General features: G+C 46.5%; 5 protein-coding genes across 6 annotated transcripts; 2 read left to right on the top strand and 3 right to left on the bottom strand.

Moving 5' to 3' along the window:
* Window positions 1-1345: 1345 nt before the first annotated feature.
* Window positions 1346-3124, top strand: TSTA_044260 (uncharacterized protein; the record flags this gene model as incomplete). The annotated part of the gene is made up of 5 exons (XM_002484868.1): window positions 1346-1402; window positions 1470-1487; window positions 1561-2175; window positions 2234-2950; window positions 2990-3124. The coding sequence occupies 5 exons, from the start codon at window positions 1346-1348 to the stop codon at window positions 3122-3124; spliced, it is 1542 nt and encodes a 513-aa protein (XP_002484913.1).
* Window positions 3125-3175: 51 nt separating this feature from the next.
* On the top strand, window positions 3176-3700 carry TSTA_044250 (uncharacterized protein; the record flags this gene model as incomplete). Its single annotated transcript, XM_002484867.1, has 2 exons — window positions 3176-3379; window positions 3527-3700. 2 exons carry the CDS (start codon window positions 3176-3178, stop codon window positions 3698-3700), a joined length of 378 nt encoding a protein of 125 aa, XP_002484912.1.
* Window positions 3701-4381: 681 nt separating this feature from the next.
* Window positions 4382-5937, bottom strand: TSTA_044240 (uncharacterized protein; the record flags this gene model as incomplete). Its single annotated transcript, XM_002484866.1, has 4 exons — window positions 4382-4719; window positions 4775-5003; window positions 5140-5346; window positions 5410-5937. 4 exons carry the CDS (start codon window positions 5935-5937, stop codon window positions 4385-4387), a joined length of 1299 nt encoding a protein of 432 aa, XP_002484911.1. The 3' UTR covers window positions 4382-4384.
* A 1202-nt stretch (window positions 5938-7139) lies between these two features.
* TSTA_044230 (FAD binding domain protein) lies at window positions 7140-9875 on the bottom strand. 2 transcript variants are annotated; one of them, XM_002484864.1, is made up of 3 exons: window positions 9675-9875; window positions 7556-9489; window positions 7140-7507 (listed from the first exon to the last, which is right to left on the bottom strand). In XM_002484864.1, the coding sequence occupies exons 2-3, from the start codon at window positions 9473-9475 to the stop codon at window positions 7496-7498; spliced, it is 1932 nt and encodes a 643-aa protein (XP_002484909.1). In that variant the 5' UTR covers window positions 9476-9489; window positions 9675-9875; the 3' UTR covers window positions 7140-7495. The 2 variants fall into 2 exon arrangements, with proteins under 2 accessions (XP_002484909.1, XP_002484910.1); XM_002484865.1 differs by having other exon boundaries at window positions 7140-9489.
* An 867-nt stretch (window positions 9876-10742) lies between these two features.
* TSTA_044220 (class I alpha-mannosidase) lies at window positions 10743-12936 on the bottom strand (the record flags this gene model as incomplete). Its single annotated transcript, XM_002484863.1, has 4 exons — window positions 10743-11038; window positions 11099-11356; window positions 11409-12176; window positions 12233-12936. The coding sequence occupies 4 exons, from the start codon at window positions 12934-12936 to the stop codon at window positions 10999-11001; spliced, it is 1770 nt and encodes a 589-aa protein (XP_002484908.1). The 3' UTR covers window positions 10743-10998.
* Window positions 12937-13481: the final 545 nt, after the last annotated feature.

Genomic DNA, 13481 nt, shown 5'->3' with positions numbered 1-13481 from the left:
CCCAAATCTTAGATAACTTTGTATCTTCATTATCACTAACTTAGTTATGTTACGTAGTTGGACTTACCTAATACGTAGATCATAATACAGCCTACTATCGCCTAACTACGTAGTGTATGCACATCGTGGATACAGTAGTGTTTCTCGCTTTTATCTCTATTGCACTGATTCAGCCTGGTCCCCGCTTGTATTCAATGGTATTGTTTTGTCGAGTTTTAAACACGTACGTCAAACCTGAGATTTTCCAGTTGAAACTAAACTTTCGCCAGAATATTACGGAGTTAAGTGCTTAAGGGGTTAAATGTGGAATTTTGCCACATGATGTGGATTCTGCGGGGCTGTCATTTTCTACGTTCTCTCTGCTACGTAGTATTGAGATGCACTATCTACGTAGTTAGCATGTCTTGTAACTTTATTGATTTCGGGGTTTGACACAATCTTAGGGCTAAAGAACATCCTAGCCGAGCCTTGGATGTTCTACGGGCTATGCATAGTCAAAATAGGGGTTAGATCAGGGGTATCCATTAATAACTCGCTAGGCTTCAGACAGGCATTAGTATCGTACAAAGTTTTTTAGAGGTTTTTGACAATCCCCGATTTTTTCGATCTTCACCACGGTTTATGTACCAAATCAGTTAACTCGGTACGAGTTATATAGAGTTTTCTGAGCGTAAGGTTCGTACGGAAGTATGTAAATTGCCCAATTTGGGTGAAAAAGATACAGATCCAGTCTTGAGTGGGTGCAAAAAAATCGAAAAGATACTTTACAAGCGAGATCTGGCATGTGGCCGATTAGGTTTCTGAATGATGACATTTTGTATGGAGTATTCGGCCGAAAAGGGGAAATGTTCATTTAATATGCTCCCGGAAATTCTCTCCGATCTCAGTTCAGCTGAGTTTTGTCATGTTGAGAGAAAATCAAGCGTCTAGTACATAAGTAGCCAAGACTCATTTTGCCAGTGGGCTTTGACACTTATCCAGCGTTTTTAATTTGAAATAATTGAGCTATCTGAGCGTTCGTTCCAGGTTAGCATAACTTGCAGGAAACGCCCGTTACAGATTTGTTTTATGTCTGTCGGACCATTTCTCGGTTCAACTTATCTTTCCTCCCCGGCGAAAGGCTTCGGTTTCATGGAGGAAGTAGTTAGTTAGTTGTTGTTATTGGCTATCTAAACTAACTACAGCAACGCTGACCCTTTTACGAATGTCACGTGACTCTCGGAGCATAGTTAATCTGCGCCGGAGGGAGATCCACGCATGTAGCACGCTGACATTTTCAGACCGCAAATTGATGCCAAACACGGATATATCTTCATCCATAGTCATCAGCAGTAGCATATGAACAATGGTGAATTACGGTGTTTCGCGTGCCTGTGAGACCTGTAGGAAGCGGCGAAAAAAGGTACATCTCGGTAATCCCCGAGTTTGTCAGCAAAATCATGTGTCTCAAAGCTAATTGCCTGTGACAGTATGACGAGGGCCGTCCAGTAAGTAAGACAGCTAGTATTCGCTATAATGTCGGGCTTTCTCTCTGCCGCATACTAACGCGTTTTATAATAGACATGTAGCCGTTGTGCTAAAGCCGGCCGTGTTTGCCTTGGTTACCGGAGCGAGGACCAATTGCATTTTCGTTACCATGCTGCTCCAGTAAACGCGCCAGTGCAAACCCCATTGCCCCCAATAAGCGAGATATATACTACAGACCATGCAGTTAGATTTTTTCTTGACCAGTATGTAGTCCGCACAACCGATACGAGGATCTCGCGCGGATTCTTGCATGGCCTACCCTCCCTCCTAGCCAACGCCGAGCCATACACAGACCTCGTGCAAGCGGTCGAGATAGTTGCTTGGGCTAGCCTGGGTAATCAGTTCTCTTGGCCTGACTTACTAGTCAAAGCAAGGAAACAGTACATCACCTTGTTGCAGTCATTCCAGGTCTTACTACTATCCTGTCAACTCCATTCACCAACAGTGGAAGCACTGGTGATTGTCATATTACTCGGTATGTACGAGATTGTGAGCAGCGCCGATCTGCTTCCGGAACAACAGCAACACGTTGCCCATGTACGAGGGGTTTATGCTCTTCTACTGAGTGATAGCTCGCCTTTCGATCTGCGGTCGAGCACACAACTATTCCAAGTCGCGAGCCCTTTGCTCGCCAGAGGTGCCCTACAGGTTCGGAAAGCTACCAGGCTCCATATTTACCCCGTCCCATACTAATGGTAGAACACAGAACGACCATACCGCGGGCGTTCTATGTGCGCCCGCCTCAAATAATACAGTGCGTAACCTGGGTCAAATCTTAATAGAGTGTCATTCACTCTTCGAGCGTGTGAATACACAACTACAGAATCCACAGACTCCACCTACCGATCTGCAGGAGACCTTCGCGAAAGCCCTTAGGAAAGAGTATGCTTTCTCGCAGTGGGATACAAATCTAGACACGTCGTGGCAGGCCAATACAATTGGCTATGTCACCGAGGCGGAGGCTCAAGCTTCGTCTTGTCCCTTCTGTTGGCATGGAGCGGTGCATTCCTACTTTGACGTCTATGTTGCAGCCGTGATGAACACATACCGGAAGACATACCTTATGTTGCTAGAGGCCCTCATCCGTACCGCGAGCCACATCAATCCGGTCAACCATGCAGACACAATAACAAATTGGACGCACGAAGCCCGACTGCTGGCAGATGATATTGTTGCGTCAGTACCATACCATCTTACCAGTAATCTGCGCGATTACTTAAGGACAATTACCTCACAGAAGGGAACACCCAGAATCGGCCGCTCCGTCGGCGGGTTACTGCTATTACATCCACTCTATGTGCTATCAACCAGTTCAATTCTACATCCTCCGATGCAAAGCTATGTGAAAAGCTGTCTGGCCTGGATTGGGCAGTACATGGAGATTGGGCAGGGAACACTGATGTCCAAGGTAAATGGATCCCAGGTACATGCAACTGTAAACAGAACATCTAATTATTGTCAGGGCTACGCCATTCTCCCATTTCAGGAGATGGCAGAAGAGCATGTCCTAATTTGGGCGGGGATGCTCCTACAGCCGATTGAGAAGCGGGAGTGCGGAGCTGCATCTTCTAAACAGAATCAAAATGATTGTGGTTGATGATTGCTATGAACGTTGACTGTTTTACCAGGATATACGGCATTCAACATCATGGGATATAGCGAGGCAAAGCTTGTATGCGAGTACATGCTTGATGAAGCTCTTCATCGGTTCCCGTCTCTCTTCCGCGCCATGGCCGTGCGTATCGGGCAAATCTCCGGATCGAACACCAGCGGATACTGGTGTCCTGTCGAGCACCTGGCGGTCATGCTTAAGTCATCGCAGACACTGCATGTACTCCCACAGCTTGAAGGGGTACGACATAATCCATTATGTCTCAATTTCTTTGCCCCCATATGCTCGATTTTACAAGAGACATCTCCTGGCTAACTCTTTTTTCCCTTATGTAGAATCTATCCTGGTGCCCTGTCGACTCTGTCGCCGCGACACTAAGCGACCTAGGGTAAGATTTCCAGTCTCCTTTCGTTCCTGGACGCTGCGGGCATGGCTGGCTGCGAATGTGGTAGTGTTATTGCCATAACTACATACGCTCAGTGTCCTGCTAGTCTGCAGAAGCTAGGAAACACAATCTGTAATGGTCACAAGTACCACGAACAAGATAATATTGAGTTGTAGCACCTATGGTCCACATGTTAGCCCCTGAATATGTTGCAGCGGGATTATAGTACTTACAGCAGAAAGCAAATTGACAATGCGCGAATTGTGGTAGCGCCGCTGAGTGATGCGGAGCCGCATATTCCTCGATAGTAGTGGTCGCCAGAAGACCATACTGGGTTTGTGCAGGAACGGACGCGATCCTCAGTGCCGTAGAGCATCATGTCCCGTCGTGGTAGTGATAGTTAATGTGATCGCGGCGGTTTCAGTAATTGTCTTGCGAGATTGGGCGGTAACAGTTACGACGGAAGATAATGCTGCTGTAGTAAAAACTAGCGCATGAAGGAGGAGTAATACCGAGGGAATGAGTGACTTCATATTGTGGGACGATGAAAGGAGTGATCTAGGAAGAACTGTCAGGGGCAATTGGCCGGGGAATGGAAAGGCGAATTGAGGAGCAGGTAACAGAATGATAGAAGAGCTAGCACATACGTACTACTAAACAATAAAGAAAGAATAGATCAACCCACTACTCTTTCTGTATGAGACTTGACCTACATAAATAAGGACAACTTATCGTCTCGAATGTCATCGTGTCCAACGATCTACCATCGGCTATTTCTACTACAGAATCAGTTAGGCATAAAAAAGAAAGCGAAGCCCAGACCATCCTCCGCATATCAGCAAACACTCTGTCTTAGTCGACTACATCCCAGTGAACCGACTCTGCTCTCTTAATCGCGCACCATAATAATACAGGACGTAAAAGCCCAAGCTACAAAGGACACTAAAACTAGCCAGCAACGTGGCCCCACCAGAGACCTTAATCCCGTCGAACATAGGTCGGGTAAATAGAATAGACGCACCAGCCAACAAACTGCGTGCGAAACCGTTCGCGGCAAAGAGTGATCCGGAGTATCGAGGATACGTAAATGGGAGGTAAATGAACATGCACTGGGTGATGATGAAAACACCGCACATACTGATGGCGATACCGAAGAGGCAGACAATCCAGTGGATACCGGGGTCTGCCGTCCACGCTGGATTGATGATCCATTAGTTAAGATTGTGATGAATATGGAGAGAGGAACGTACCGAAGATATATTGACCGATTGGAATGAGCCAGGTTGCGAAGAGGCCCGGCCATATGCGAGCTTCTGGTGGGACGGGGTCATATTTGCCAAGTTGGCGGGGTGCGATGAAGTAAAAGTAACAGCATAGTAGCACTACTGCGGCAACGAGGCCGCAAAGTACGGCAAGAAATGCAAGACCCTGTTCACCGAGGTTGAAACCGTACATTTCGCCGTAGACAAGTGGGAAAGACTCGAAAAAGGAGTAGTATATGCCGTATGTCAAGGCTGTATAGAAGGTAGAGAAGAGCACCGCAGGGTCAAGAGCGTCGATTTCCCATGGGTTTGATTAGGGCATTAAATGTGATATCTCGGGGGTTCATCTTCACCTGACGGATTTCGGATTCTGACTTCAGGTCAGTGCGACCAGTTCGGGCGCGGAGGCGTCGTGCTCGTCGGTAGAGGATGTTATCCGCTGAGGTTTCGGGCATTGAGAGGAACATTACGACCATTGTTGGAGCGGACAGCCAAAGTGCTTCCCATGAGCTCCAGCACCAGCCCATTTTTTTCAACCGCGAATTCAGCGACAAGTGGGCCTAGTGCCTGACAGAAAGCATGGTAAGCAAGGATCCCATTGACTCAGAATATTTGGAACATACTGGGCCCAGAGTCGCTCCTCCACCCCATAATACAATCACGTATGGCATCTGAGTCGCGCCGTAGAAGTCGCCGTAGCTAGCCCCAGCTGTTGCGAGACAGGGAGATCCAAAGAACCCAAGCAGGAAACGTAGCACCAGTATGCCGGCAATGTTATTGACCAACGCCATTGGGATGTAAAGAATGACGAAAACGAAATAGGTTGTAACATATGGGAATGTCCGTCCCACTGCCGGAATCTCTGACAGAGGCGAGAAAAGCATCGGGCCTAGCCCATATCCCAGAACATACATGGTCAATCCCAGAGAAGCCACAATGTTGCCCAACCCAAAGATCTCCATGATATCAGGGGTGCTGGAGGTGTACAAGGACGAAGTAATGTAGACAGAGAATGTGTACACAAACAGCAACATGGCAACCCAGAGCTTTTTTCCGAATGACCAGTTGTAAGGGTTGTCGGGACCATTGTCGCCGTACCAGCCGACCACGAAAACATTGGTCTTTGTTATTGCCTGTTTCGACGTCTTCATTTGATTCTGCCTTTGATGATGCAGCTGACTGGCTCTGTTGAGAGGGCTTGAGATGGTCGACCGGTATTTGGAAGTCAGGCTCTTCCTCTGGGTATCTAGCAAGCTTCCTCCGAGTGACTAGACGTAGACATTGCCCGTAGCCGGAGTCGCGTACGATGCTCCACATAGCTGTGAGAGAAAGAAAAGAGCCATGAAGAGTTGAAAAAGACGAAATCCATCAAGAGGAAAAACATCATTACCCATACTTATACCTGATGGATGTTTTCTACTCCCAGCGTTCTATGTTATGGCAGGGCGCAATGCTAACTATTACAGTTAGCTTTGCGCGCTGCTCAAGCTTATCTATTCGGGTTAACGTACTACACGGGTCATTCGGTCAACCTCATCAATTCTTCGCTCCGCACGCTTTTTATAATCGAAGGCAATGTCCTAATCGCACTAGTTAATTAGCTAATTAATCTTATATGGGGTTTTTCATGAAAACTATTAAATATTGGCCGGCGGCGGCGGAGAATTGATGGGGTTGACCGAATGGCCCGTGTAGTACGTTAGGTTGTGTTACGAGCTTGTGACTAAGCAGCCGAGGCTGTTCTAGGGATAGGAAATTTTCAAGAGTAGCGTGGAGAAATTTCATCGTATTTCAACCTGACCTTGAAATTTTCATTCAATTTTTAACGCATCGAGAGGAATGCTTAGGAATTAGATACGACCAATCACATTTCTGTGTTCCTTCCCAAAGCGGCCACAGATATGCACAGTAAATTTTGGAATGCAGAAAAATTAGGGCTTTTTGGAATTTCCATATATGCCAAGGCGCCCTAAATTTATATGGCAATTTTTATTTTCAAACAACCAAAAGATTTTCAAAATTTCAATTCCATACGTTCAAATTTCGAAATTGAGATCCTTTTTTACCCAACACTAGTAGCATCATATATGGTGGTCATCTGACATACTAAACCCTATCTTCCTCCCCTAAGTAAACTACCTCATGTATCGATGCAGCAATATCAATTTATACCTAGGGTAAGTTACTCTCTATGCCAGATAAAAATTACGTCCTGAAACTATCGTTACACACTTACGAAGTTAAAAGACTCGCAGAAAGCATACTCGAAACCAATTCAAAATTGTGATCGCTAAGCACCTAACCAGAAGCAAGAAATCCAGGAGTAATAATAGTACAAAATAGGTATACCATTAAACAGAAAACCGCCGCGAGTCGTGGCGTAAATATATTCACTATGTATATATGAATGGTATGTATGAATCAACACACCCTATTCTCTAGCATGACTCTAAATAATCAAATAAAAACAGAACATGCTGTCCCAAACGCCTCTCAAATATACACTATGAACAGGAACAGCGAAACAGCCATAGATCAGAATGAATTGCATGCATAAATGCTATCCTTCTTTGCTGCTGGGGCTTAAAGAGAAGGGAAAAAGAAAATGCCAAAGTCAACGCTGATTGTTATGTATTAGGTCAAGCAAAATGTTCCTCCACAATGTATGATGTAAATGTACAATGACGGGCTGAAAAAGCGGGAGAGAGGTCACCACGTTTCCTGTTAAGAATCAGACTTTATTCGAAAGTCAAGGTGTGGGAAACTTACAGCAATATATTGGCCAGCTTCCTTCTTTCGTCCCCAGAATTCCTTTGCTTGCTCCCGATTCAAATTCCCTTTAGCCATTGCAACATCAATCAAAGCTTCCTCTACCCCTTCACCCATCCCTTTGCTACTACCGCAGACGAAAACTCGGCCATCAAGTGCATTAATTACGAACCATACCAGATCAGCCTGATGGCGAACTTCTTCTTGAACGTAACGACTTTCGCCTCTACGGCTTTGGACAACTTTCTTCACTTGTTCTTCGTGAACGCCCCATTCGCCGCTGTATAATTCATCGAGTAGTGAATCGCGGATACCCTGGAGAACCCACACTTTGTTGGCGCAGTTGGCTGATTTGAGTCGTCGTTGAACAAAGCCACGGAATGGAGCGATACCGACACCAGCACCGATCAGGAGCATGGGTCCGTCGAGGACGAATTCGCGAGCAAGAGGGTTGGCCATGAGACCGCGAAACATTGGGACGTGGATACCAAGAGTTTTGGGATCAATGCCTTGTTGCTCCGCGGCAATTACTTGATCGGCTAGTCTTTGTAGGAAGCCGGAGCTAACGCCGGTCCTTGTTCCGCGTTTCCAATCGTTGCTTTCGTGAACAGTTACAGCGATCTCGATGAGGCGTCGGCATTTTTCGCCCTGGGTGGTACATGAAATGGTCGGGTCTTGTGAAAGAGAGTAGAAACGTGGCATGAGCGTCCCGAGGACGGAGAGAAGGTAGTCGAGAGGCGGTTGACTGGAAGGGAAGGCTTGTAAGAGTTGTTCTAGCGAAACATGCACACCAGTTCGAAGGTCGCAGAAAACGCTCTGTCCTTGTGCAGAGCAGAGGAACATAAGAATCTTCTTCTCATGAGGATCAGAGGCGTATTCGGCCATGACGCGCAGTAGCTGCTTGGTTGGAGGATAGCTTTGAATATCGGAACACCATTTGAGCAACTCCCGGCGTGTGGTGACTAGCTCCCGAGGTTGCTCCTCACCCCAGATGGTGGGCCAACGTCCACCAGCGGTGCGGACCATTAATTTCTTGTCTCGAATGGGCTTCGGAATGCCTAGACAATTGAAGACGCTGTCCACTGCCTCATCGCTATTCATAGGGCAGACTCCAATAGCACCACCGACAACAAAATCCACATCTCCACCTTCAACAGGGTAATCAGTGACGTCAATGTCGAAATGATATGTGCGCTTCTCAGCGCCGGGTTTTGTGAGCTCTCGGGCATGGTGCAGCGGTGCACGAAAGACCTCATATGGAGGGTGAGGCTGAACGAATTTCGGAGGATGGTCTGTTGGGCCCAGTTTGACGTCCACAAGGCCGGACGAAACACGGCCAAACGAGACGGTCTTTTCCGGAAGAGGTACAATGTTGGTCAATACACTGTCCAGGGCGAGTGTGCGGATTTTCAAATTCAAACTGCGATACGCATGGTTATCTGGTGTTCTGATTGGATTCAAAACAACCTCCTCAGACCTCGGCAGTGGCTGAGAAAGACAGCAGCCGCCACCACAGCAAACCTTTTCAACTAACTGCGTTCCACCAGCACCGATATTACCGAGTATCCTCTGCACATCTTCAGAGCTTTCTGATATTAAGGCAGTCGAAGCACGACGTGCCCTCGTTGTTCCTTGTGATTTCTTTAGGGCTGCATCATCAAAACGGCTACCATTGCCATTGTCGGAATGCTCCGTCGTTGGAGTTTCGGCGGTATCCGAATCAGTTTCCGACAACCCGGTAACCGACTGGTTAGAAGCAGTCGAGTGGGAGTCCTGAACTATGTTTGAGCCTATCTGGCTATCGGATATACGTGGGATGTTTTGAGGTTCTTCAGGGATAGGGTTCTCGGGGTGTGACGTCGTGGTGGTGGGTATGCCAGCTTTGGTAGCGAGAGAGTGCTGCGCAATTGCTGCCGGCATGTTGTATGTGCGGTCTATTCATAAGGAAGAAATCATTTAGCATCAGTTCATTCTCCAAAGGGCTGATAAATTAACTATGCATGCTAAAAACATGCCGATGTCGCCAATCGCCACACAGAGGCAATGCGGGGCAATGGCCAAGAAGCAAGCAAGAACGATAATTCCAGAATCGAGTAAGACGAGAACAAGAATAACATACTCGCAATAGGGACAGTGAACGACACTCTCTCAAAGAGAACTGTCCGAAGAAGTCGCCGACGCGCAAACGGACCAAGGAGGAGGGGCGGTGAGATTGCCGAGGAGAAGTACACGTTGGATGAATGGTTACCGAACGAGGACCATGCGGATGTTGTAATCAGTATTAATTGACGAGGTCGTTAAGACATTGATTCGATAGTCGAGGAGTCGACGATAAACGAATATAGTCAGAGTCGAAACAAGAAAGTAGTGGTAGATAAAAGTGTCAAAATAAAAAGGAAGAAAAAGGAAGGATCGGGACGATGGACGTATTAAGACGGAAAGTGGAGCAGAAACATTCCCGGATTCTGACGAATCAGAAACAGATTTTCCATCTGATAAATCTTTTTCGGGGAGTTTTCGCTTGACCGTTGTACAGCGACGTTACAGCAGGATTACCATGTATCCATACAATTGACGAATTGTTGGCTCTCTAGATGAATATAGCACTTTAGACACCAAGTTCCCCAGACGGAGTACATATGCATACCCCGTATGCTACGTAGGTACATCTACATAGTGGGTGGCGTGAGGTACCTCCACTGTATCCGACGATACATAGCTCGCTACAATAATACGAGACCCCGTACGATTACACCAATTCTACGTAATCGCTCTACACATTCGTCTATCTTCAATGCCATTCCCATAGCCCCTTTTTCACTATGAATTAGCCTGACTGCAATACGAATCCCTCAACAACGAGGATATCTGTCTATATAACTATGTGGTGGTACATAGCCAGCGCTGAGTAACCTCCTAATCCATAGCCGAAGTCGGACCCGAGAGTGGCAAATACCGTAAACTTACGACAATTTGTTACGATCGAGAAGAATGTGGGGCAGTAAGCTATCTAATCAGATCCGAATTACGATAAGGAACCGGGTTACACAGAACATTCTGCATGATGCACTGGCCGCTATTATTGTATGAAATTCTGATACCCATGGTGATTGAAGAAAATAATTGAAGAAATTGGAATTTTCAATTTATCCGGATGCTTTTCGTGTGAAGAATTGGAAAGAGGGTGAAATCTCCTCGCTCCTCGGAAGAGGGTGGTGTGATCTAGCCTGATCAGCCGATCCCAAAGGAATGAAGGAAGCGCTGTACCCGAATCGGCAGATCTAGACGCATCAGCGGTTCAATTAACCCTGAATGTCTCTCAGCCTTGACAATTTAACTTCTTAAGACAAATTTCATTCTATTGTGTACGCATCTTTTCGGATCCATGTCTTCTGCCTCGGTAACTGCTCGTCTATAACCCAGACGCTATAGATCTTGGGTGATTATGTCCTTGGACGTCTTAACGGATGCGCCTCCGTATTCCTACAATCCAATGAACAAGTCAGTTTTCCAACTTCCTAAACACCAAGCAGATCAACTTACAAAACATAATCATCCAAACTGATCAACCCCGGCTCCGAGAAGATAAGATAAAAGTATTTGAGTGTTTCGGCCAACCAAAAACTCTCCATTTTATCTACTTGCTTGGAATCGGTGAAGCGGACATCTCGGATACTAGCATGCGCAAAATCCGTTCGAGTCATCTTCTCAATGCTGTTGAACATGCGCCAGGCGGCTTCTTGGTACTTCTTGTCGCCTGTGATGCGATACAAGATATAGACTGATTCGATGGCTTCGGGGCTGCTGAATGTCAGTTTCAGAGGCTAATGCAGCAATAAAAGGGAGGGCATACCGTAGGATGTATCTACTATCGCTAACACGCGTCATACCAGGAGCCAGACCTGCATTTTTGATATACTGGCGGATTGTCTCCTCGTCGTGGGCATTAACATGAGACATTTTGGCTACGGCTGCCATCCATTTTCTCTCATCCCAGGGACACTTGCCCAAATCCTCACATGGTATCATGTTAAAGATTTCAGGCATCAATCCCGTCGCCATAATATCATATGCCCAGATACACCCGTCCACCAATTTTTCGGCAGTCTTCAGGTCTTCTGGACGATCAAAGATTTTTGCGCCAATACCAAACATGCCTCCAATGAAGCAAGTCAGATGTTGTGCTTCATATTCTAGAGTGCCGCCGTTGCGCGTGCCGCTGAACAAGATGTCTGGTTCGTCTTTCGTCATTGGACGAAACAGAAGATTCTTCTTGATCGGCTCAATCGATTTCTCGTACATGCGCCGATACTGATCGGTACTACCACCGAGCATGAGATGCTCTTTCGGGAGATATTCGTAGGTAGAATCTGCCATTCCTCCAAGTGTATATTGACTGCCCTGGAACCTGAGATTCTCTAGATCGACAACCATTGGCCATAATCCTGGGATCGTGGTCTTTGATTGGCTTTTTTCTAGGTTATTAGAGACACGTTGAATGGCGTCGTAATATTTTGGGTCGCCCGTCAGCTGAGTTAGCCGTGTAAACTCGAGACTTAACGAACCTACTTCTGCAAGTAGGGTTTGCGACGACGCACGCATCGGGGTTCCCGCAAGGGATCTGTTAGCGTCAGTAACCACCCCACCCAATCTACAGAACAGCCGGACAGAACCTACACCTTCCAATCCCACCGAGAGACCTGCATTCTATTGGGGGTATCAAACGCCCCGTAAACAAAATCTCCTACTTCCTTAGCTTTCTGCAATAAAATGGGATATTTCCCTTCCGACAAATCATAAGCGGCCAAAAATCCACCCATATAACGAATGGTGGTCTCGAAAACATTAATACTCTTATCCGTAGTTGTACTGAAATCAATCTGCTCAATCGCTTCCAGCGCAAGTTTGAACTCATGATCCAGTCCCATAATCAACAAAGTATCGAGTGTATCCACGAGGGTCGCTGCCCACCCCGAAAAACTATTCACGTATCCACCAGTTATAGGTGATACTTCATCTTTCAACCAGGCATGGGTTTTGTATCCTGTCCAAGCATGTAGAAACGCTTCTTTGACGCTGGCTTGTCTTTCCAGTCGTTTCCGGCGGTCTGACGATTTCTCCTTGGGGAAGTCATATTGTATTTTAGGAATTGGTTTGTGTGATGTGTCGCTGCCCGGTAATTCGATGAACTCTTTCACAGGGTAATGCTCGGGTATTTTGTGCCAATGCACCGGTTCTTCGGTAGGTGCATCTGTGCGCAAATCAGGTGGAGGTGAAGGTGGTGATGGATAGTCTTCGTATTCGATGCTGTCGAAGAACAGGTATATGAAGACTGTCAAGATAAAGGCGGGTATGACCAGTCTTTTGCGCACGACAGGCATGGTACATGAGTTTTATAGATGGAAGTACGATGGAATTGGCGTCATTGGATTGTAGAGATCACACTGGTTTCTCAGTCGCGGTAACAGTACAAATCAGAGCGACGGGCGAGTCCTGGATGAGAATGAGCGGTCGCGACAGTGATACACGACAGTGATACACGTAAGGAATGGAATGACATCAACAAACAGGATCGAATATTGAGATGGGACGTCAACATCTACAGAGAATAACCCTGTATTAACGTTTTACCTGGCCGTAAAAGAAGGAGGCCAGGTCTTTGTAATATGCTTATGAATGAAAAGTAAGAAGCTGTAGTTTGCTGGAGAGAAAGAAAGCTCAAGGCAGGGATCAAAAGAGTTGATAATCATACTCCCTTAAAAGGACTAGTGCGTGGCAAGCTGCCTGTGATTGGTCGAAGAAAAATCGTGGGGAAGCCCCTGACTATCAAAATGTCTTAAAACGTCCACTCTTCAAAAGCCACTTTACATACTCTCCATTGAGTGATCTGTCCTGAAGGCTACAAAAAAGACCTGGTGTAGGATGA

The sequence above is a fragment of the Talaromyces stipitatus genome, genomic scaffold (assembly GCF_000003125.1).
Source record: "Talaromyces stipitatus ATCC 10500 scf_1105507295515 genomic scaffold, whole genome shotgun sequence".
NCBI classification, from domain to species: domain Eukaryota; kingdom Fungi; phylum Ascomycota; class Eurotiomycetes; order Eurotiales; family Trichocomaceae; genus Talaromyces; species Talaromyces stipitatus.
Note: the sequence above shows the minus strand (reverse complement) of the source record. Positions and strands in the feature narration are given on the sequence as shown.

Excerpts from the sequence above, each read along its gene's own strand:
- TSTA_044230 (XM_002484865.1), bottom strand. The coding sequence starts at position 9,475 with ATGCCGGCAGCAATTGCGCAGCACTCTCTCGCTACCAAAGCTGGCATA.